At 35.2% G+C, this 22,618-nt stretch overlaps 1 protein-coding gene across 1 annotated transcript; it reads left to right on the top strand.

The window, feature by feature from the left end:
* Positions 1–3,268: 3,268 nt before the first annotated feature.
* On the top strand, positions 3,269–22,618 carry LOC110097882 (MLO-like protein 1). The gene is made up of 14 exons (XM_020824517.2): positions 3,269–3,445; positions 3,522–3,579; positions 3,680–3,933; positions 10,358–10,474; positions 10,590–10,644; positions 10,953–11,047; positions 11,985–12,059; positions 12,198–12,286; positions 12,777–12,826; positions 18,269–18,309; positions 21,344–21,553; positions 21,688–21,755; positions 21,868–21,928; positions 22,131–22,618. The coding sequence occupies exons 1-14, from the start codon at positions 3,314–3,316 to the stop codon at positions 22,368–22,370; spliced, it is 1,545 nt and encodes a 514-aa protein (XP_020680176.1). The 5' UTR covers positions 3,269–3,313; the 3' UTR covers positions 22,371–22,618.

Here is a 22,618-nt window from a genome sequence, read left to right as displayed (position 1 = left end):
GGAACTGTTCGGGTCAACCCGAACCCGACACGATTCGGGTCCGGGTCAACCCGACCCGACACGAATGACCCGGAATTGACCCAAAATTGCAAGTTTTCGGGTCAAAAATCGGGTCAATCTTCGTTCTTCGGGTCAAAATCGGGTAAAAAATGAGTCAAACTCGGATTTTCGGGTCAAATATGAGTTTTCGTGTCACTTTCGGATCAATTTCGTGTTTTCGTGTCAACCCGAACCCGACCCGATTTTTAAAACAGGTTGATTTCTTCAACCCGAACCCGACCCGTTTCGGGTTTGGGTTGACCCGAACCCGGATTTTTCCGGGTCGGGTTCGGATCGGGTTTCGTGTCGTGTCAAAAATTGACACCCCTAACTGGAGCCGCTAAACATCCAAAATTATAATAAAATAAAAGATAAACAAAATCATAATTCATATTTCTTCCAAAATAATCACTTAATAATTTAAAATATATAAAAAAAAAACACAAATGAATACTGAACTATCAAAAGAATTTCACCGTTACTCAAAATCTCATTATAACTTCAACCTTATCAACTACTCTACTGCCTAAAAATACATATAAATTCGCAAAGTGAGCAATGACTTTCTTGATGGCTATCCCAAATCCTATCAAAGAAATCAAAGTCCTGAACTTGTATCATAAACATAAGCTTGATGTTTGTAAAAGAATAATGGATCATCAAAAGAATATCACTATTGCTTAAAATCTCCTTTGAACTTCAACCTTATCAACTACTCAGCTGCCTAAAAATACATATAAATTCATAGAGTGCAATGACTTAGGGTTCATGTGGGACGACTTTCTTACTATTTCTTGAAGCAACTTTCTAGTACAAAAGTTGAATTTTTTGTACTTAAAAGTTGTTTTAAGAAACAATAAGAAAGTTGTTCTAAACGAAACCTTACTCGATGGCTATCTCAAATCCTATCAAAAAAATCAAAGTCCGCATTTGTAGTTATATGAATAAAAGATTTCTCAAATTATTCAAATAACATTTATAAAGATAGCATATAATAACTTTATCATTCATGAAATGTTAACATTGGGTTTGCTTGTAGTTATATATTTAACTTTATTAGAGGGGTGACATATACATTTCTTTGACCAGGCTAGGACTTGTATCATAAACATAAGCTTGATGCTTATGTCTCCCTTGGTCAGCCCACACTTGCAGAAGGCAGATGAAGTAGACATAGCCTAATTCCATTTATAACTCTACTTTCACTTGTAACTTCTTTGATCATCTTACACCTGCACCAGACAGATGGAGATATATAAACGTGGATAGAACATAACATAATAGAAATAGAGACATGTAAGGGCCCTTATAGCATTATTTGTAGTGCACTTGAATAATTGCCAACATAGGGGGCATACCATTGAGTAGATCGATTTAATTTGATTTGAACTACTAGATTAACCTAATATAAATTAGATTTTATGGATATTTAGATGCACATGATGAATCAAGGAAAAAGGAGGAAAAATAACAAATGAGGCAAATATTTCATATTTTAAGTCTTAAGGCCATTTTCTATAAGTTTGACCTTAAATTTATATTAAAATGTTATAAAAAATTTTTCATGGTTGGGCACAAATCTCAATGTGCATTTGAATTTGAAACTTCTGATATTCAATTTGGGACCGCTTGGACTCCATTCAACAAACTTATATTAAAATCAAATGTCTCGATGGAATGAACCCAATCACACAAAAAATAATCCAATCCGAGCCCAACTGAGTTCAAATCAATGACCTAAAGCATAGTTGGAAACTTTAAAGTATAAATTAGATGATCAAATGATCTTTGAATATGATATGCTTTTAGTCTAATTGTGTGGTTTGACGAGACAAATCCAATATTAGTTAATTTTGAAATCATTTAGACACCTAAATGCTGAAAAAAAAACTTTCTATGACCGGGAAAATCAATTAGGGTTCTCCAATAAAATGCTTCTTATTTGCTTCATATTTTTTTTTCATATGTATGGGTCATGCTATCACAACCCAACCTAACAAGATTCCTATCGTCTTGAACTGTGACAGATAAAAGTGCAGTATAATAAAGCATTATACTGAATAAATTAATAAGAGCATAACAGTTATTTAAATTTAAATTATATGCTAAGCATTTAAAGAAACTGAAATTCATATTATAAAATAATTCACATAAGATTTTCCTAGTCTCAGACAAGATCTCAAAGGACTGTAGTTCTAAACATATTTATAACACCAGAACATGCTCATATGCATCAGAGTATGTCATATTTGCCACAATAACACGACTTTATAACCATCAGAATATATCTTATAGGTACCAAAATATTCCCTATTACAGACATAATCTCAAAGAATTCTAGCCTCTTATAAATCTCCAAGCTAACATAATTCAATTAAATAAGCACACATTTCTTCACATTATAGCAATAAAATCATAATTGGGAACATTTCATATTTGCACAATTTTCTATAACGATGTACAATTCAATTTTTTACTGAATAAATATACATAGTTTTAAAATATAACTAAATTATCAAAGATTAAATAAAATATTATTTTAAGATTTTAATCGAACAACAACACTATTTTTCATTGACCAGATTTTTCCTGTTTAATAAAAATGACACAATTTCACAAATTACGAGTGAAAATTTTTCAAAAATATTTAAAATGTTCAGAATCTCAATCTCTATAACATATAAAAAGTTATAAGATAAATATTTTTCTAGTGTAAAGTTATCCTAATTTTTTGATAACGAAAATATAAATTTAATCGAAAAATTCAAAAAAACATCATATTTTCGAAAACTAAAATAGACATTTTGTGACCTACCTTTAGATAACTTGCTCAGCTACGAGGACGACTAAAATAACCCGAAGCAGCTAGCAACTAAGAATTTGCAGTATATTTGAAACTTAGTTAAGTTTAATTATTTTTAAATATATCAAAATTAAAGTAGATGACACATTTTCAAATACTTAAAATTTTATTATATATTTATTTTACATCAAATCAAATATCATTATTTTTAAAATTCTATATTCAAAATATTTTACACTTTTTTAGTTCAAACTTTAGTGCCCTGAAAGAGAGGAAAAGACAGGAAAAATAAATAAATTGATAAAGCTATGCGCGACAGCCTAAGGGAGGAGTGACGAGGTCTATTTCTAATTTTTTATTCTTTGTGTATTTTTTGGCTAAAAATATTTTTCAACACGTAAAATTTTCATATTTAAAGCGACGAGAGCCTTAGTGGTGAAGCGAGGAAAGTCAGGAAACTGAGAGCAGGAAATGGCCGAAGGAGGAGGCGGAGAAGAAGAGCTAAAGCTCGACCGAACACCGACATGGATCGTCGCCGTCGTTTGCACCGTAATTATCTGCATCTCCCTTTTCTTCGAGCGATTTCTCCATCGCCTTGGCAAGGTATTGATAGTTTGATTTGTTTGGCTTATAAGTTTTCCATTTTTCCGATCAGTTTCTAATAATTCCATATTCGCAGCGATTCATGCGAAAGAACCAAAAACCCCTTTATCAAGCTCTTCAGAAGATGAAAGAAGGTAAGTAATCCCCAATATTGAAAGGCTTCTTCTTCTTCTTCTTCTTCTATTCGCACGATTTTGTATGGATGCTGAGATAGAAGGGTTTGGGGTTTTGCAGAGCTGATGTTAATGGGATTCATTTCGCTGCTATTGGTGGTATTCCAAGCAGCGATTCAGAAGATTTGTATCCCTGAGAGTTACACTCATCACATGCGGCCCTGCAAGAGCAAGGATCTCGCTGGCGAGGGGGGCGAAGTTGGCGCCGTCCGTGGTACCGCCCACTACCGCACCGATTTCTTTGCCGGCGTTGTTGGAGGCGGCCGCAGGCTTCTCGCTGGCGGAGGTTCTGGCGCCGAGCACTGCGCTAAAAAGGCAAGTTCGATTTTGCCTATTTATTTTTCCTTTTTCAACTGCAATGCATCGCTTCGATTGAAGGAAATAAACTGAAATCCTAGTAATTCTTGAATATAACAGTCTAAAATTGCACATCCGAAAATTCTGCATTCTGGATTATGATTGTTATTTTTACTATAAAATCAAGGGGCAAATTAATCATGATTTTTGAGTGAATTTTTATAAAGTATATCGGATTTCTATGATAATATGTCCGAAAAATAATCGAAATTTATGAAAATAATTTGATGGAATAGTACCAGATATGCAAATATTATTTAGTAATTCTTGATCTACTCTAAGACTATAACTAATTAACTAAATTCTCATTAAAAATTAGCTTATATCCTCAACTACTTAGAATTTATAGATTTATAAAATTAAAATTGAGCAAATTAAAAAATAATATTAGAAAGTTATTATGAAGTTCGATGATTAAAAATTTGAGAAATAAATATAAGATGTTAATTCTATAAATAGTAATATTTAGATTTTTTATATATAATTTTCCCTTTTATAATAATTTAAATCTCGTATATTGGGAATTCGAGAAACATTTGTCCGTTTGAATGTAAGAGGCCGTCACTCCGTCTTCGAAGTGGTTGGTCTATGTGCCGTTTAAGGCCGAGCATAGATCAAGCACGCGGAACGCACTAACGGTTTGATGGAGTTTGCCGGCGGCGTGGAGGATAAGATCAACCGTCGTGAACTGCCGACATCCGTGGATTTATATATACATTTAATTGCCTAAGATTTTCTTTTATATAAGAATAAAAAAATGTCTCCAATATTTAATTAGTTTTTTTTTTTTGGGGGACATTTAGCCCTATTAAGTCAAACTTATACCCATTTTGATTAGTAAATATACCAAGTTGAGTTATTTATTTAATTAGATGAAAAAAATGGTAAATCTATAACAGTCAAATTAACTGTAAGTTTAATATTTGACAATGTCCCCTAAATCAAAGCCCATTCAAACTGCAGAGTAGATGACCGTTAACGTTAAGACACCCTGTTTTAGGGAAACGGTTTTACGGAAAAGTCCCTTGCAAATCCAGAATTTTGAAATATATCTTGTTTCCTTGTAAACATACGTGATATGAAATTTCTCTATTTATAAAATTAATATCATATTATATCCATATTTTGAATTTTCATTAAAAAAATAAAAATTTACTACAAAACTTTAACGTATAGGTTTTGTTTTTGTCAAATTTTTAAAGATTTGCATTCAAATACATGAATTTGATAGAAAAGGAAAATGATATGTGTTGTTTTTAGAAATAGATTAATTTTGAATATTGTTTGATATAGGCTAACTATAATTTGAATATTAGATTTAAACAAGAATTTGACTTTTAATAGGACACAATGGAGGAAAAAGATTCATGTAGCCGACCCCAAGTAGTGGGATAAAGGCTTGATGTTCTTGTTGTTGTTGTTGTTTATTATTTAATCCCCTCTTTGTATTTTTATTTTATAAATTTCATTTTGTGTGGCTGTGGCCCATCTTCAGAGATATTGGAAGGTGTGGTAGCAGGTCCATCGGAGCAGACTTAAAATTGTTAAAACTTGAAGATAAATTTAAATGTGATAAGTTTGAAGAGTCGACGTTTTTCATTATAGAAAAAAAAAACGTTAATTCAATTTGACTTTAAGGTCCAAATTGCCTCAAATGAACTAATTGATGGAGAGAATTCAGATTGTTTTGAATTATTTTTGTAGACTGAATACCATTATTCTTTCAAAATAAAAAGCATGCCAACTATTTCTTTGCAATTGTGCTGTTAATAGTTATGTTAGAGAACATTGAGAATGGTCTCGTATTAATTAAAAAAAAAAACCTTTCTATGCATGTGAATTTAATAAATTATTGTTAGAGATCGTTTGGTTGTTTTGTAGATGGAAAATATGTATAAAAAAATGATGTCAAAGCCTGGAAATGAAATTCTTAATTTCAAAGGTTTTGAACTTGTTTGTGGAGTTGAGAAGTATCATTTATTTCTAACTACATACAATTAAATTCTGGAGTCTAAAAAAATCTTTGTTTCTGATAACATTTTCAAACTTCAACCACCCAGATAAGCCCTAGGGGAAAATTGTCATATCAAATTGATTTTTTTAGTCAATATGAACATTTTTTAGTTATAAAGAGATATAAGCTGGCATTACCAGAAGAAAGCGGAAGAAATCTATTGGGGTAAGTTGACTTGAAGTTGAGGGGCCGGTAAAAAATCAAATCAAATTTTGTCTTAATTTGAGCTTGGTTTGAAATCAACAAATCAACTAATGACTCAGTCTTGCATCAGATCTAATTAGAATTGTGTTGTTCATGGATTGGATCAAGCCAATTTGACAATAGTTCTAACCGTACAGTAATCTATCTTGTTAATGCTCATGTGCAGCTATGTTTGTGGGTGTTTGCTTCTAGTTTGGACTAAGAAAATTGCCTTAAAATATGAAAATTCATCAAAATCGAATTGATTTTTAGTCAAAATGAGCTTGAGTTTGAATCAAAACAATTGTGTCAAGTTGTGTGCAAATCAAGAACAAATCGAGCTAGCTTATAAATAGGTTTGACTTGACTTAAGATTGGATCAGATCATTTTGAGCTACTTTGAGCCTAGATTAGGTCAAATCACTTATAAACCGAATATGGTGTTGTGGTTGTAGAACACAACAACGACAACATCAAACCTTTATCCCACGTAGGGGTCGGTTACATGAATCATTTTTCTCCATTGTGTCATATTAAAAGTCAAATTCTCGTTTAAAATTAATATTGCACTCCCCATATAATTTTTTTTTTTAGTTTTTATAATAGTTTTGTTTAATTTTAATTTTAAATGAAAGTAGGTTTTATTTTGAATTTATTGCCACAAAAATCACACACTTTGGATTAAAAATGAAATTATGGCTAATTTTCAAAGTTTAATACATAAAAACTATTTTTTAAAAAGGATTTATTAATTAAATAGTCGATGGCGACGGCGGGCCACGTGTCAACTTCCTATTCGGCGAATCAAACTAGTGGCAATGATTGCGTGGCAGCGCATTAACTGCTTGTGATTGCGCCGCCGGTAATCATTAACATTTAATGCAACGACAGTGGCAGCTATGCGTTTTCCACTAATTCACATCAGCACGCCTTTGTTGTAGTTAAATCTTTCGCAGTTTAGAGCGGACGGCTGTGATGCCATCGGACTGAGATCTACACAACCAAGCGCACAGTTCGGATAAGCGGTGGAACTGCACGATCTGAGCTGTTGATTTAGAAATCAATGGCTCAGAAAATGTACCATTCATGCATGAGATGGTTTAACCCTAGATGGTGAAGAATGGTTTGTTCTTTGAAATAACCAACCAAACTTTACAAAATTTTAAACAGAGCTTAATGGGATGTTATTACACGACGGGTAAGTGATTTCACATTTTGAAAAGCGATTTTCATGAAGTTATTTAAACCTATGTAAATCTAACTAGGTTTAGGGATTAACCTCTATTCAATGGACCTAAACGCTTATTTTGCTTGTTGAGAAGTCTAGAACAATTCTATAGAAGAATTAGATGCTGACGAGGTCCAGATCATGAGCTTTGGACGTTGAACGGACTTTGGGTTCGGTGTGGTCGGAATCTCGCTGTCGGCTAGCTTTGACCACCTGATTTGGACTCAAAAAGTGTGAAGGAATGTGTGTAGAGCTGAAACGAAATAGGAATAGGTCTTGGGAGGCTCAGGGTAGTGAGAGAGTGTGTTGAATCGAATGAGAGAGAGTTTGGGTGTTTTGGCCTAATTCAAACCCTAGGGTTCCCTTGGATGGATGTGATTGCTTTGGATGTATTCTTTGATGTTTGCCAGGTGTCTCTAGACAGTAAAGATTTCGAGCAAGGACCTGAAACAAGGACAATGAGGTGAAAAGCCATTTTTGTCCTAATATGCACATGGGTTTTTAGGGTTGCTTTAGGCCAAATCAACAGCCGAGTTGGGTTTAGGCAATGCTTAAGAACATTCTAGAGATTATTTGAATAGTTGAAATAGGCATTCATGGAGGAAATTGGAAATTGGAGGTGGTTTGACTCCATAGGCTCAATTGGTGACTTGGTTGACTTGTACCTATGCCCTAGCATGTACTTTTCATTACACCTGAAACACAACCCCTTTACCCTCTTCTCCTGTATCTCCTTCTTAGTCAGTTTCTTGAAATTTTCCCCTCCTCCGGCTCTCTCCTTAGGCACTTCCTTCTTGCTCCCTGGTGCTGGTCCCTTGGGAGGTAAAAATGTGGTTTTCATCCTATACGATCCCCCTAAGTTGCTTCCCCTAGCCACTCTCTTCATCTTCCTCTGTTATTTCACAAGCTGTGCCAACTTCATGGCTTTCCCAAGATTCCTTGGCTCCAAGACTCTGGTTGTTGCCCGTATCTCCAGTTTGAGCCCTTTCATAATTTTTTCCTTCAGTGCTGTCTCTGAGATATGATCTAATCTGCTGGCCAAATACTCAAATATGTCGCGGTAGTCGGCTACGGTCGCCTCTTGAGTCAAGGCAAAGAATTACTCATAAAAGTCTCCTCCTCTCTCGGTTCGAAAACATTATAGTAAACATTCTTTGAACTCCCTCCAATTTCGGATGGGCTCCCTCCTTTCACGCCATTGATACCATGCAAGTGCCTTTCCTTCCAAACACAATCTTGCCGCCGTCAGCTTCGCCTCCTCCATCAACCCACTGACGGCGAAGTATTGTTCCACTTTGTATATCCAGCCATGGCCATCCTCACCCTCAAAGACGGTCATCTTCAGTTTTCTCACCCTTGGATCACTCCCGTTCCCCCGAAATCCTCCATAACCTCCCATTCCCCGAAAGGGAGGTGCTCCCCACTTTTCACGGTCCTCTCTTCTGCGATTATGCCCAAACCCTTCATCGTACTCCCCCTCCTTCCTCTAAAATCAGCAATCCGACGGTAGAATTCTTCCCTTGTTCAAACAAAATCAGCACCCCTCCTTTCATATCCCATACTCATCTCTTCTCTAGACACCAGTTCTAGCGGAGGCATTCCATTCTCTCCCTCGAGAACCTCCACTTCCGAATTTTTCTTCCCCCTAAATGGGTTCGGAAAACCTCCCCTTCCCTGGACGCCGGTGGTCTCCTTTGATTCCGATGTTGCCGGTTTTTATTTGTCTTCAAGCATCTTCTTCATCAAATCTTCCAAAGCGGCGAATCTTCCATCTATCTTTTCATGAACGACCACAAATTGACTTTGAAAATCTGAAATTTTTTCCTCAAAATCTGTCTTCAATTGACCTATTTCTCCCTCCAAGACTTTAACTTTCCGTGCGGCCCTCCGACGAAGCACAAAAAAAAAAACTTTTGTGTGAGCAAAAACTGCTGAAATTACAAAATCTGATCCTCCGATGGTCCTAAGACAGCGCTCTGATATTAATTTGATAGGAAATACTTGAGTTCGCAAGTAACCCTAAGGTAATACTTGAGTTCGCAAGCAACCCTAACCCAAATTGATGAACAAACAACAAGGAAACTGCTGTTTGCAGCATTAAAACAGCCCGAAGACAGTGGAAAACAGAGAAAAACTGAATAGAATTCTGAGGAAAATCAAGCCAACCACTTGTATTCTACTAGTTGATGAATAAAGACAGCAACAATACAAGATTCTTCAATTCGAGAGGAAGAGAACTCTCCAAAATCTCTAACCAAGAAGACTAGAGCTCAAGCCTCCAAGAAGATCCCAAATTCAGCCAAAATTCAAGGTGAAACCCTAAATCCCCCTTAGCCCCTAATTAACTCCAAAGCCCCCATACAAAATCCCTAAACAACCCTTCTATTCAAAATTTCCCCCCCTTCCATTCAAAATTTTCCTCCAACGCTTGAATTAAACCCAAGCTTGGTCCCACATATGATTTTTTCCCTGATCTGCACAACCGTTTTTTGATGTGTGCTCATTTAAACCCACGGAAAAAAAGAAGCATGCGAAGCAATAATCTGTGCAAGCACATTAGTTACCCATGTTCACAAAGAGGCTGGAAGAACGTTAGCCAAAATAAATGCTAATCACCCAACAAGCTCATTCACTCTTTTAGTTTTTGAAATGATGGTGTGGCCTATCTCTTTACATTTGAACTAAATAAAATTTAAAGATACGCCCATGGAAATCCCATCCATGTATTCGTAAACCAATGTGCTTCCAATAAGTATTAAGTATATTTATGGCTTGCCTATCGAGTGTACATTCTACATAATATGATAATTTATACTGTGTATACATAATCTGCATGTGTAATTCTTGAAGATTCACGTGTCAAAGAATAGAAAACAAGAAAAATGCTATAATTTGCTTTATTTACTAGGCTCATGCATCAATCTCATTAATTATCTGTTCTACTTTCTCTTTTGCAGGGAAAAGTTCCACTTCTATCGATTGAAGCAATCCATCAACTTCATATTTTTATCTTTGTTTTGGCCACAACTCATGTGATTCTTAGTGTTCTAACCATGCTCTTGGGAAGTGCAAAGGTAATTAAAATCTACATATGTTTTTTATTTGCACACATCCTTGAGTTCATAAGTAGATGGAATTAAGAACTTGGTGCTGTCTTTAATATGCTGATGATAGCTTCATTTCACATAGATACGCCAATGGAAGCACTGGGAAGTTTCCATCCACAAAGAAACTGTGGAAAATGGTATTTACTATTTGCCCTGCTCTCCATACTGGCAATGTCATATATGTCCTATCTGGTTCACGCCACATTTTCTGTTTGGGACAAAAATTACATACATACCACTTTATTTCATGCTATTTACATATTCAACACCTAAAACATTAATATTACATGCCTACCAATAATATTACATGCCTATGGTAGGCATGTAATATTAATGCTTTAGGTATTAGACATAATAGCATGAAATAAAGTGACATGTATATAAATCCCCCAAATATCATTACTTTTCGTTTGTACATGCTGAACAAGCAATTGTATTCTTGCAGCTTCTGCCCCAGCGATCACTCATGTTCACCAAACTGAATTTGTTAAGGGCCGCTTTCTTGGCATTGGCAAGGATTCTGTAATATTAAGTTGGCTGGTAAGTTATGATGTTATTCTGGCCGTAAGGAGAACTGTATCTCTACTCTTTGATTTCTATCTTAAATTGTTTCATGTAGTTCAACATTGTACCTGTACAATGAAGCTTCATTTGATTATCGTGAGTAACCACGAATATGATGCTACTGAAATGGAATAATGAATTTTTTTTTTAAATCTTTTGATTATTTTTTAAAACAAAATTCATTGTTTGGAAAGTGAGAATTAAGAAACGGTTTGTGTTGTGTCTATTAATGTCTTGATCGTAGCAACTTAGGCCTAATTTTGAATTGTTTTAATTTTTATTTTTTGTGTTTTTTATTTAAAAAAAATGGTTAAAATCATAATAATTCGGATTGTTTAAGAATAAATTTCTTTGTTTTAAAAAGGTGCTGAAATAACTTAGAGTTATTTTTTATATTTTCAAAATATATTTTTAAGAAGCTGTGAAAAGTAACTGGCACTTCACACAAAAAAAAGGAAAAATAATGGAGGATTGTCAGCCACTGGAAAAGCTTCGACTCTGCCTTCGACTTACAATCACCGGCATTTGCAACCAAGATTTCCCCGTCGTCAACTTGCATCTCCTCGTTCCAGATTCCAGTGATGGCAACATATATTCTCATCTCCACCAATCATACCAAGATCGAGACCGCAATCTTTTTTATTTTTTAAATTATAAATACATTAAAAACAAACTTATTTTATTTCATCTTAAAATATAAATAAAAAAACAAAAATATCCCAAACGGCACTTAGCTACTATAGCCATACATAAACTATTGGTTGATTTGGCTTCTTCGTTAATTCTGCATTATATTACCTGTTTTCTTTAGAACTAAAGATGTTGATATGTCTATTTCTATGATTTATTCAGTATTATTCCTTGTATAATCTTTGAGATAAACATATCCCCATTGATTTGATTCTTGTTTCAGCATTCCTTCTTTAAACAAATTTTTGGATCAGTAACAAAATCAGACTATAGCACAATGAGGCTTGGATTCATTATGGTAACTACCTTTTTAATTATATATATTACTCATTCTGTGATTTGATTACAGTTCTTACTCTTCTCTGATTTTTTTCCTCTTCAAGTATACCAAATTTTCATGTAAATTTTATTGACGTTGATATCCCTTATCGTGTAGGCTCATTGCAAGGGTAACCGCAAGTTTGATTTTCACAAATACATGGTTCGAGCCCTTGAAGCTGACTTTAAGAAAGTGGTTGGTATTAGGTAATCTTGCTCATGACCCTTTCCTTGAAATTGGAGTCTTTGCTCTTTCATAACAAACTATGAATCACAAACTTTTTTAGAAGGCCATCATGTCATGCTCAGTCATATTGGAAATAGTAAACCTGGACATCATAAACTCACTACGTTGGGCGCACCAAGTTGGTCACACAAAAATCTTGTTGGACACCATTTGGTATCATATGGTTTCCTTACAGAATGTTAATTATTATATGTCTAAACTATTCTGTTAACCACATGCTCTAGGAGCTTTATTTTCATTGTTTATACATTTTTGGATTGCTCTGTCTATATCTATTTCCTGTTCTTTGTTGGTGTCCATGCTTCATACATATACAATTGGATTTTTATCACTAAGGATGGTGCAAACTGTGTACCTAGAAAGTTTTTAATGCAAGTGACTATTAGATTATTATTCAGTGTACCATGCAGCTTATGAAATCCTTATACTCGTGGTTCTCTTTCCCTGCAGTTGGTATCTCTGGATTTTTGTGGTTATTTTCTTGTTGCTGAACGTTGGAGGTATGCTCAACCTGAAGCCATTCCCTTTTTATGTTACAACCTGATGGAAAAATATTGCATCAGGAGCTCCTAATACAAAAATCCATCAAGAGTGCAGGACATTTAATCAATACAAAAGGGCATCTCGTAAAAATACTGATTTTTAGTGTTCTCTTGTAGTTTTTATAAAATGTCTTGCTATTTTGATTACATGTCCTGCACTCCTAATGCATTTTGGTGTGAGGGGTTCTACTTCAATTTTCTTCCCATTTTAATTTTCTTTTATGCTGATTAATAAACTGCAGTTGAGGTTACATTTGACAAGTTTCCGCCATTTGTCCTCTCATATTGAAATGAAGTTTCAATATGATTTTCCTTTCTGAAGTTTCAAAGATCATTCCTGATAATTGTATTTGATCCTGATTGCTAATTATATCATGAGAAAATTGCGACATTGACGAGAAATAAGTTCAATATAAACTCAATGCAAAAAAAGTACAGAATACAATGATTTCATTCACAAACTGGCTCATATTGTATTGTAACCAACATAGGAAACGGTAAACCAACAAAGTGTGTAGTTTTTAAGGTTTTGGTTAGTTCCTCGAGTAAACACAAGACTCTAGAATAAGTTGCACACATCAAATTCATTTGATGGAGTTTTCAGTTTCGCTGATGTGTGCAAAGTGATTTTCACAAATCTTGGTATTAGGTAATCTTGAAGGTAAGCTGAATTCATGTTTAGAACTAAAGCAGGTACTCTTTTGAAGCTAATACATGTTTCTTAAATACAGCTTGCCTAATAAGTTGCACACATCAAAGTCATGTTTCTTGAAGGTAAGCTGACTTTAAGAAACATGTATCAGCTTACCTAATACCAAAGCAGTTTGGTTTAGAACTAAAGCAGGTACTCTTTTGAAGCTTACACAATCTTAGAATTAATTCATGTTTCAAGATTTTCTAAATTATCCCATTCTTTTAAAATTGAGCTCAATACCTGAATTTTAAGACAGACGAAACTCTGGCTTCAGCCAATTTTCTCTATCTTTAGGTTACGTATCTGAATTCTTAAGCATAGTGGATGCAACAATGAATGATGACTACTTTGCAAAGAAAACATAGATGAATGTGAACAATAGAATATATTGCCTTGTAAGCAAAGAGGGCTGACTGGCGGAACGAGCCAATGTAATTCAATTGATTTCTGAACCTAATTTAGCAAAAACGTGGGTTAGGTTTTACTTTGCTTTCTCTTTTTTGTTGATGTTTTTATTTTAAACAAGAAGAGGGGGTTGATTGTGCGAGGAATTTTAGAACGGGGTGCTTACTATTCACTGTGAGAGAGTTTGGCTGAATTGGATGGGGTAGTAGCCACAATGCTGACTGATTTGAATCTAGAGAAATGTTATTGGAAGATCGGAAGGGTGCTGTTGTGTGGAATGAATTGCATGGATCTCGGTTTGGTGAGGGGGAGTTTTCTCGTAAGGATGAGGTAAGAAGCTACAACTATAGAAAAATGAGAGGTCATGGGTATTAGTATTTTGGGGAGTTTTACGTTTTATAATTGGGTAGTATAGTTCTAGTTTTGTTAGGATTTGAAATTTTAGAAGGCAGAGGGTGGTCATTATGAAGGTGTATGATGTTGTGCGAATTTGGTTTTTTTGGTGGGATCCAGATCTTTTTGCTGATGATTCAGGATGATCTCTCACTCCTAGCCCAATAGACTAAGATTCATCCTATAATGTTGAACTGACTCAAGGTGTAGCGTTTAATGTCAAATTGATCTAGTAATAGTCCCATCTATGCCAATTGGATCAAGGTTTTGTCTCACTTTGGTTCTATGTATTCATGTGGAATCATTACCAAAGGCTAGTTCCAAAAAACAATTTAATTCAAATGTAATGGAGTGCCATATCACCATTGAGAGCAACATTATCAAGGAACCACATCATTAGAAAAGTGTCACATCATCAAAGCCTCAATAGCTTAAGGTGGTTCGTTGCCATCTCATGGTCGTCTAATTGTGAAGGTTCCAATCTATTGATTTTCTTCTTCTCTTGTCCTTTTTGCAATGGATCGTTATAGATTTGTTATTCAAAACCTCAAGGACTTAAGGTGGTTGGTCAACATCCTGTCCTCATATAATTGTGAAGGGTCCTTTATCCTTTTTGCATGGTTATGGATTTGTTATTCCTCCTGATTTAATGTAAGTTGCTAACAACCTGTTAGGTTTGAAATAAAAATTGAAAAAAAAACTCTTAGATTTGAAATAAAAGCTGACACTAGTTATTTCTAGTATATTATACTTTATGGTTTTAAATATGGAGCTTTATTCAAAGCCTTTGTAATTAAATTCAGTAATAAAATTTTCAAGTTGCTATCACTCTCGTTAAGCCCTCAATCTACTCCATTATTGCTCTTTGAAGGTTTGCCTCGCTCAACCTAGAATGCTATGCCACTCACGATTTACCAAACCCTCTCCTAATCTTTTACTATCAACTGTTTTATAAGGGAATACAAAGGTCACAACACGAAGAATATAAGGATTACCAGTTCTCTTAAAACCTCAACTAATCCTTCACCATCTCATTTTAAATCACTTCCCCAACATTTTCATTTGTACTTGATTACCTTAAACTCTACCATAAAGCCTTGACAACAATATCATGCATAAAATAATAATAATAATAATAATAATAATAATAATAATAATAATAATAATAATAAAAACAATATCATGCATCCTAGCTCCTCTTCAAAACTCAAAAGTCCATTCACTCGTAAAATGTTTTATGGTTCTTCAATCGTCTTGCATCTAAAGCTTCAGTGAGATACACCCATATCATCACACAAGTTTGGGATTAACTGATGCAAGCATATCAAACTTGCGTTGATTGATGGTACGTATGATTTTATTGAACTTAAGTGGCAGTGACTTCTACAAATTGGAGTGCAATAGGTTTATGAGTTGATTGAACCTTTGCCATAGATTAACTCATATGAAAACTTAAAACTTTCCCAAAGCTTGATCCATGCTTTGACGCCAATTGATGGAGACATAGATAGGGGTGGCATCGAGTCCATTTCAAATGAGTGACCAAACTCAAATCGAAGATTTTAATTTTGACTTAAGCCATTCTAAAGTTGATTCGACAATGTTCAATTCCAAGTTGAATTCCAAGGTGATTTGAGTAAATTCTTTTGATTTTATGAAACATTTTTTTAGCACAAATTATGATTATTGTTTTTATAAAAGTATTCAAAATATATAAAATATAATTGCATATTGTTGGGGAAGTAAGCCACACAATGAACACAAACAATAAATAGAAAATTTAGCAGCAAAAAAGTACACCAAGATTTGATGTGGAAAAATCCGAAACAAGGAAAAAACCACGAAGCCACACCACATCAAGAAATTCACTATAAAAATTTGAGAGAAATAGTACAAATCGCTTTTCTCTCTCGCTCTCTCCTTATTCTCTTTACCCTTGCACCATTCTCTTACAAACAAACAAAGAGAAAAACATAAAAAATCACCAAGGGATGCAACACTTAATGAAAAATAAGAAAGAAAATTGCTTGCCCTTTTCGCAGTGCCACGACGACAGATTTGGAGTGCCACGATCCTCAACTCTCTTTCTCATGTTTGCCTGACAGCGTTGCAGCGCTGTACGATTGTATGAAAAAAAAAATGGATGCAAGATACTCAAATCCAAGGGGAGGACCCTTTGCAACCCCCTAGCGAGCTCGACAGACTGAATTGAGGTACGAGGCAATAGCATAATCCAATTGATTAACACAATCATATTTCACACAGAACTAACACACACACACACACACACACATATATATATATATATAATTTTAAATACATACATACATAAATGTGTGTATTTGTATTAATACGCATAAATATTTCCGAATATCATATGTCGAGTTTAAGTGAATTTATTTGAGTTGGGCCATTTCGATTTTGCTTTTGAGTTGATTAAAATTCTAGCGAATTTCAAACAATTAATAGCCATACGTGTGGAAAATGTGGAGGTTTATCAGCTCTTGAGCGTGGAAATGCCTATGTTAGATGTCTAGATTGGGGTTTATGTAAGAAAGAGGGCTTCTTCAGGACTTCAGGTCATTTGAAGGGATAGTGAAGGAGGTTGTGGCATTAATATAGTGGTATATTATCATTTATCTGACCTTGCTTCCAATAGCTCTTTGCGGAGGAGAGAGAGCATCGTACTATTCCAATGCGAAATAATAGGGCTGGCAAGAAATTCATTAGCAGCAAGGAATTTATAATTTACTAATAGCCAGTAAGAAATAACTTTGAGCAGTCCATAACTAAAAAGTCAAACTAAGGTCCAATTACATAAATGACCATCATAAATTAAGCTAGCTTATTTGTGTGCTCGTTCTGCTTTAAATTAAGCACCCACTATTTTTCAAATCTCATCAACATAATGAACTTTATCAAAAACACCAGGTCATATTCTTGCAGCACCCAAACAAAGAATTTATATCATTTTAGTATTATATATTATCATTGAGAGGAACGAACTATCAGAAAGAAACCCATCCTTTACTATTTTCCGCTTGCCTAGAGGGACAAAAGAAACATCTTATTTTTTCTTTAACAATTTATGATCTCTATTGGACCTTTCAGTAGGATTCGAACCTAGATGAAATTCTGATCATCTGTCAGAGAAAAAATAACGAATTGATCTTGTAGGATTTTCAAGAAATTCTTTGATTTCTTCTGGATGCAGATGATTATTCATTTGCTTCTCAGGTTCCATGAATAGCTAGGACATGAAGGAAGATCCAAAAAGGCATTTTAGGAATCGATCTGATTCTATCTCTGTTCATTCAATTTGAAGAAATGAATGATCCCAAAGAATCAATCTCTCTTTTACTTGCTGAATCTCTATTTGATCGACCAATGTGTGATATTCTGAATTCTCATTTCTAACGGAATTGAAATGATCTTAGGATTGATCAGAAGATCATTTCCATTAGCTAGAATTCGTTGCTTGAATGAAAATAGATATTGTGGGATCATATTGAATATTTGATAATACATTTTGTACCTTGCTAAAAACCCAATCCTTGTTATCAACCACACATTGTTTAACCAAATCCCACTAAGGTTGGTTATTATATTTTAAAACTGGTGGATGAAGTTTTTTGCTTACATTATGAACTAATTTATTGCCAATTAAATGGTTCTACATGCATGATATCTTAGAAGGAGTGAGTTCTTTTAACAGTTGATGATATTACAATTTTACATGATAGTGGGGTTAGAATTTCTGCCATGTTGTCATATTGACGGGTTTTATTTAATAAATAAAATGATTAAGCGGACAGCAACTTTTTGTTATTTTGGGCTGCTGCTTTCTTCTCAAAGCAAATCTCTGCTTCTGCATAAATTCTCACTGACTTTGCCATATATATCTGCAGGGTGGCATGTTTATTTCTGGCTGTCATTCATTCCTTTGATTGTAAGTGCATTCTAAATATCTTTATGATATTTTTAATTTGGAGTTTCTGGTTATTATTGAGAATTTCATGTTGGCATATGCAGGTATTGTAAATTGTTAAATATGGTATACTATTCTTACACAATTTATCATTTATCATTCTTAGGCTCCTTTAAGACTTGATTTCAATTTATTAACCGTTTGTTAAGCACTTTTAAGAAGTAAATGAGATATTTTTTTTGTGTTTATCATTACTTAGATACAGAATGTGAAACAAGTATATTCATGAAAAGGTTGGAGTAGCTCTAGTGGTCGATAATATTAGAGTCACTTTAATTGATTTAATTACTTAAAATGTCGACATTTCGATGACCAAGTTAGGGGAGTAGATGTATTAGGTCTAGCTTATCTTAAGAAAGGTAGAGGTAGATTGTTATGCTTCTTAATCTTCATCAAAAAGAGGAAGTCACCTTTTGAGTAGGTGTGGACTTCTTAAGGAAGCAGGGAAAGAAGAGAGACTATAAAGGGAGAAACTAGAAATCTTTCATGTAATAACTTTTTTTTTTCAATAGGTGTATTTATAATACTTGGGTAGACCAATATAGAACTGGTCTACCTAAGACAATTAAAAATAGAATAAAAAAATAAACTAGTTCTTATTACATATGTGGACCCATTTGTCATTTATGTTGCCAAAACTGTAGTGTTGGTTGTACCGCCATATTTAATTTTCGGATATAATACAATATGCTGATGTATAACACTCCCATCGCCATGGAAAATAACCTTGTCCTGAAGGTTGAGAGAAGATGAAGAGAGAACTGCAAATTTTTTTTCATATGAGATAATCTAGTACTTACATCTGTGCCCCGGAGTATACTTTTCATTGCATCTGAAATAGAGCTCCTTCGCCCTCTTCTTCAGTAATTCTGTTTCTGTGAGCTTCTTGAAGTTGACCCCAGGTCTTCCTCCGACAGTCTTCTCCATCGAAGTCTCCCTAAGAGTACCCTGCGTTGGTTCCTTGGGTGCCCAAAAGGTGGTGTTCATCCTGTATGAGCCTCCTGAACTGCTGCCTCCTGCTTTTTTTTCCAGGTGCTCCTGATCCTCCACCAATTGAGTTAGCTCCATAGACTCTCCTAAGTTCCGAGGTCTTATCACTCTAACTGCTGCGTGGATCTTGGGTTTCAGTCCCTTCATAAAGTTCCCCTCCAGTACAGACTCTAGAAGCCAATCCAATTGACTGGCAAGGTACTCAAATTATTCGCGATACTCCATCATTGTTCCCTCCTACATCAAAGTGAAGAATTGCTCGTAGAAGTCCTCTCCCTTATTGGATTGGAAACGTTCCAATAGTCAATCTTTAAATTCCCTCCAGGTCCTTATTGGTCACCTCATATTCCTCCACTGGTACCATGCTAAAGCTTTCCCTTCCAAGCACATCCCGGCTGCCATTAGTCTCTCCCCCTCCGTCAATCTGTTGACGGTAAAGTACCTTTCCACCTTGTAGATCCATCTATGGGTATCCTCTCCCTCAAAAATAGGCATCTTCAGCTTCCTCACCCTCATATCACTTTCGTTCCCTATGTTCCCTTCATAACTTCCCCCTCCCATGGGGCTGGTTCCCTTCAAATGTCCCAATCATCCCTTCTATGTTCATAACCCATCATTTCTTCAAATTCCCACCTTCTCCTCTCAAATTCAGCACCCCTTGGATCATAACAAACCCTTCCCCTTTCAAATTCAGCCCCCCCTTTGGTCATAATTACCCATTTCCCTTTCCAATCTCACCCCTCTCCTCTCCAAAACAGCACTTCTTTGTTTTTGCCCTACCTCCTCATGCCTCTCCTCATACCCTCTACACAGCTCATCCCTAGGAATAGGCTCTAGGAGAGGTATTCTCGCTTCCCCCTTTCGAGTCACCACCTCTTGATCTCCTATTTGTTGGATTGGTTTAGGGTTTTTCACATCTCCCTGGCTATCGGCGCGTTCCTTCCCCTTCGACAGTGATATTTTGGTTTGGTCCTCGAGAAATTTCTTCAACATCTCCTCGAGGGTGGAAAATTTCAAATCGATCTTATCATGAATGGCTGAAACATCTTTTTTTAAATCTGAAACTTGAGTTTGGAGATCTAAAATTTCAGATTTTATTTGTCCAATCTCCACTTCAAGTTGTTCCTGCAACGCATCCATTTTCTTGGCTGCCATTAATGCCTAGATTTTTGTTGAAATAAAAAGCTGGACTTTGACCTTCAAAAATAGTAATTTTCTTCTTCGAAATCCGAAGAACAACCATTGAAATTCACCAAAACAGCCCACCAAAGGTCCCAAAAATAGCTATGATACCAATGTGATAGGAAACCCTCCACAACAGTGAAAACTGCTATTTCCAGAGAAAAACAGCAATAATATAGCAGAAAACCCGAGAAAATCAGTAGAAACAGTGGAAAATCTGAGGGAAAAATACTTGAAATTCACTAGGAGAAGAAGAGAAACAACAAGATACAATTGATCCTCTATTTGAGACACCACTAGAGCTCAAAAGAGAACCTAAATCTAAGAGATCTCAAATTTTGGCCAAATTCAAGATGCCATAACCCTAGGAAAATAAACTATTTAATGCATACAAATCAAAAGGAAATCTCTAAACAATCCTTACATTCAAATTTCCCTCCCAAAACCCTCAAAAATCCTTCCTAAAATGTTCGGAAGGCTCTTGCGGTTCGAACGGAATACTAAAGAGGTAGAAATCTTCCGCCTCTGTTGCATTGGGCCGGTCCCGTGTGGACTGACTTGACCGGTCTAACCCAATTCCAAGAGATCCTTACTGAAATTCGCAAGTCTCCTGTATTTCCTATGATGAAACCTTCATGGATTTGCATCTGTAAGCATCTTTATAACTCCGATGCCAATTTCATTCATGCGTAGGCATAAGTTTAATTAAATCTATGCATTTTTACTCTATGCCAGAAAATTATACTCTTTTTTTTACAAAAAAAAAAGACAAAATTCTGTGTTATATTGGTTGATTGCTTTGGTAACGTGTATGTGCTTGCAGCTTCTGTTCACCGTCGGTACCAAGTTGGAGCATATCATCACTCAGCTGGCTCATGATGTTGCTGAGAAAAACACAGCCATTGAAGGAGACTTGGTTGTTAAACCTTCAGATGATCACTTCTGGTTCCATCGCCCTCGGATTGTCCTCTTCTTGATTCACCTTATCCTCTTCCAAAATGCCTTCGAAATTGCATATTTCTTCTTCATACTGGTAAGATGCAGTTTTATTTTTATTAGCCATGGTTATAATGGTTTGGTTTGGGAACTATATTTCCTCCCATAGATCTTTTCATCATCAAAACTATACTGATATGGTGTTTGATGGAAAATACTTCATGTTTACAGGCAATTTATGGATACCACTCTTGTATAATGGATAGTAGCGGATACATCATTACCAGAGTCTCAATTAGGTAAGAATCCAAAGACTTCTCTCATTTTGCATACCAAAAAACTTTCTGGACCCCTTTTTTGTTTCAGACCACTAAACAATCTATGAACTTCCTTGTTCTTTTTTGTGGATAGTGTTGTTGTACAGATCATTTGTAGCTACAGTACCCTACCTCTTTATGCAATTGTTACACAGGTGACTGCAATCTTACTTGCTTGAAGACTTCGTCTGGGATGGCTTTATTACTACTTTTTAAAGCAGCTTTTTAATACAAAACTTTTAATTTTTGTACTAAAAAGATGCTTCAGGAAGCAATAAGAAAGCCGTCTCAAACGAAGCCTAAGTTTACTCTAGATGATTAAATGGCTTAAATGTGACATTTCTTCTTTGGTTTAAGATGGGGAGCTCATTCAAGCCAGCTATTTTCGAGGAACACGTGCAAGAGGGTCTTGTCGAATGGGCACAAAAGGCGAAGATGAAGGGAAGAAGGGCAACCTCCTCTGTGAGTACTAGACCAAAACAAGAGGGGATTCAGCTTCAGAAGGTTTTTACTCAGACGGACCCTCTCATGCAAGAGAGTCGAGTTGAGATTGTTGAAGTTGATTCAGGATCAAACATGCAAGACAGGGTAAAATAACAACCAATTTATCTTCATGTAAATCTTAAGCTATCTTTTGTATATGGTAATTTAGTGTTCATCACATCATACCTACCAAAATATAGATAAACAAGATGATTCTACAGGTGTTTCAAAATTTTGTAGATTAGAAGGAAATTAGGAACCAAACAAACTATGTTTATTCAGTTTAAACTCAAGTGCAGTGTTCTTCAGACCATACAATTCTTGTTAAAAATACATGTTCAAATCTTTCGAATGCTTTCAAA

Source organism: Dendrobium catenatum, unplaced genomic scaffold (assembly GCF_001605985.2).
Source record: "Dendrobium catenatum unplaced genomic scaffold, ASM160598v2 fragScaff_scaffold_574, whole genome shotgun sequence".
NCBI classification, from domain to species: domain Eukaryota; kingdom Viridiplantae; phylum Streptophyta; class Magnoliopsida; order Asparagales; family Orchidaceae; genus Dendrobium; species Dendrobium catenatum.
Note: the sequence above shows the minus strand (reverse complement) of the source record. Positions and strands in the feature narration are given on the sequence as shown.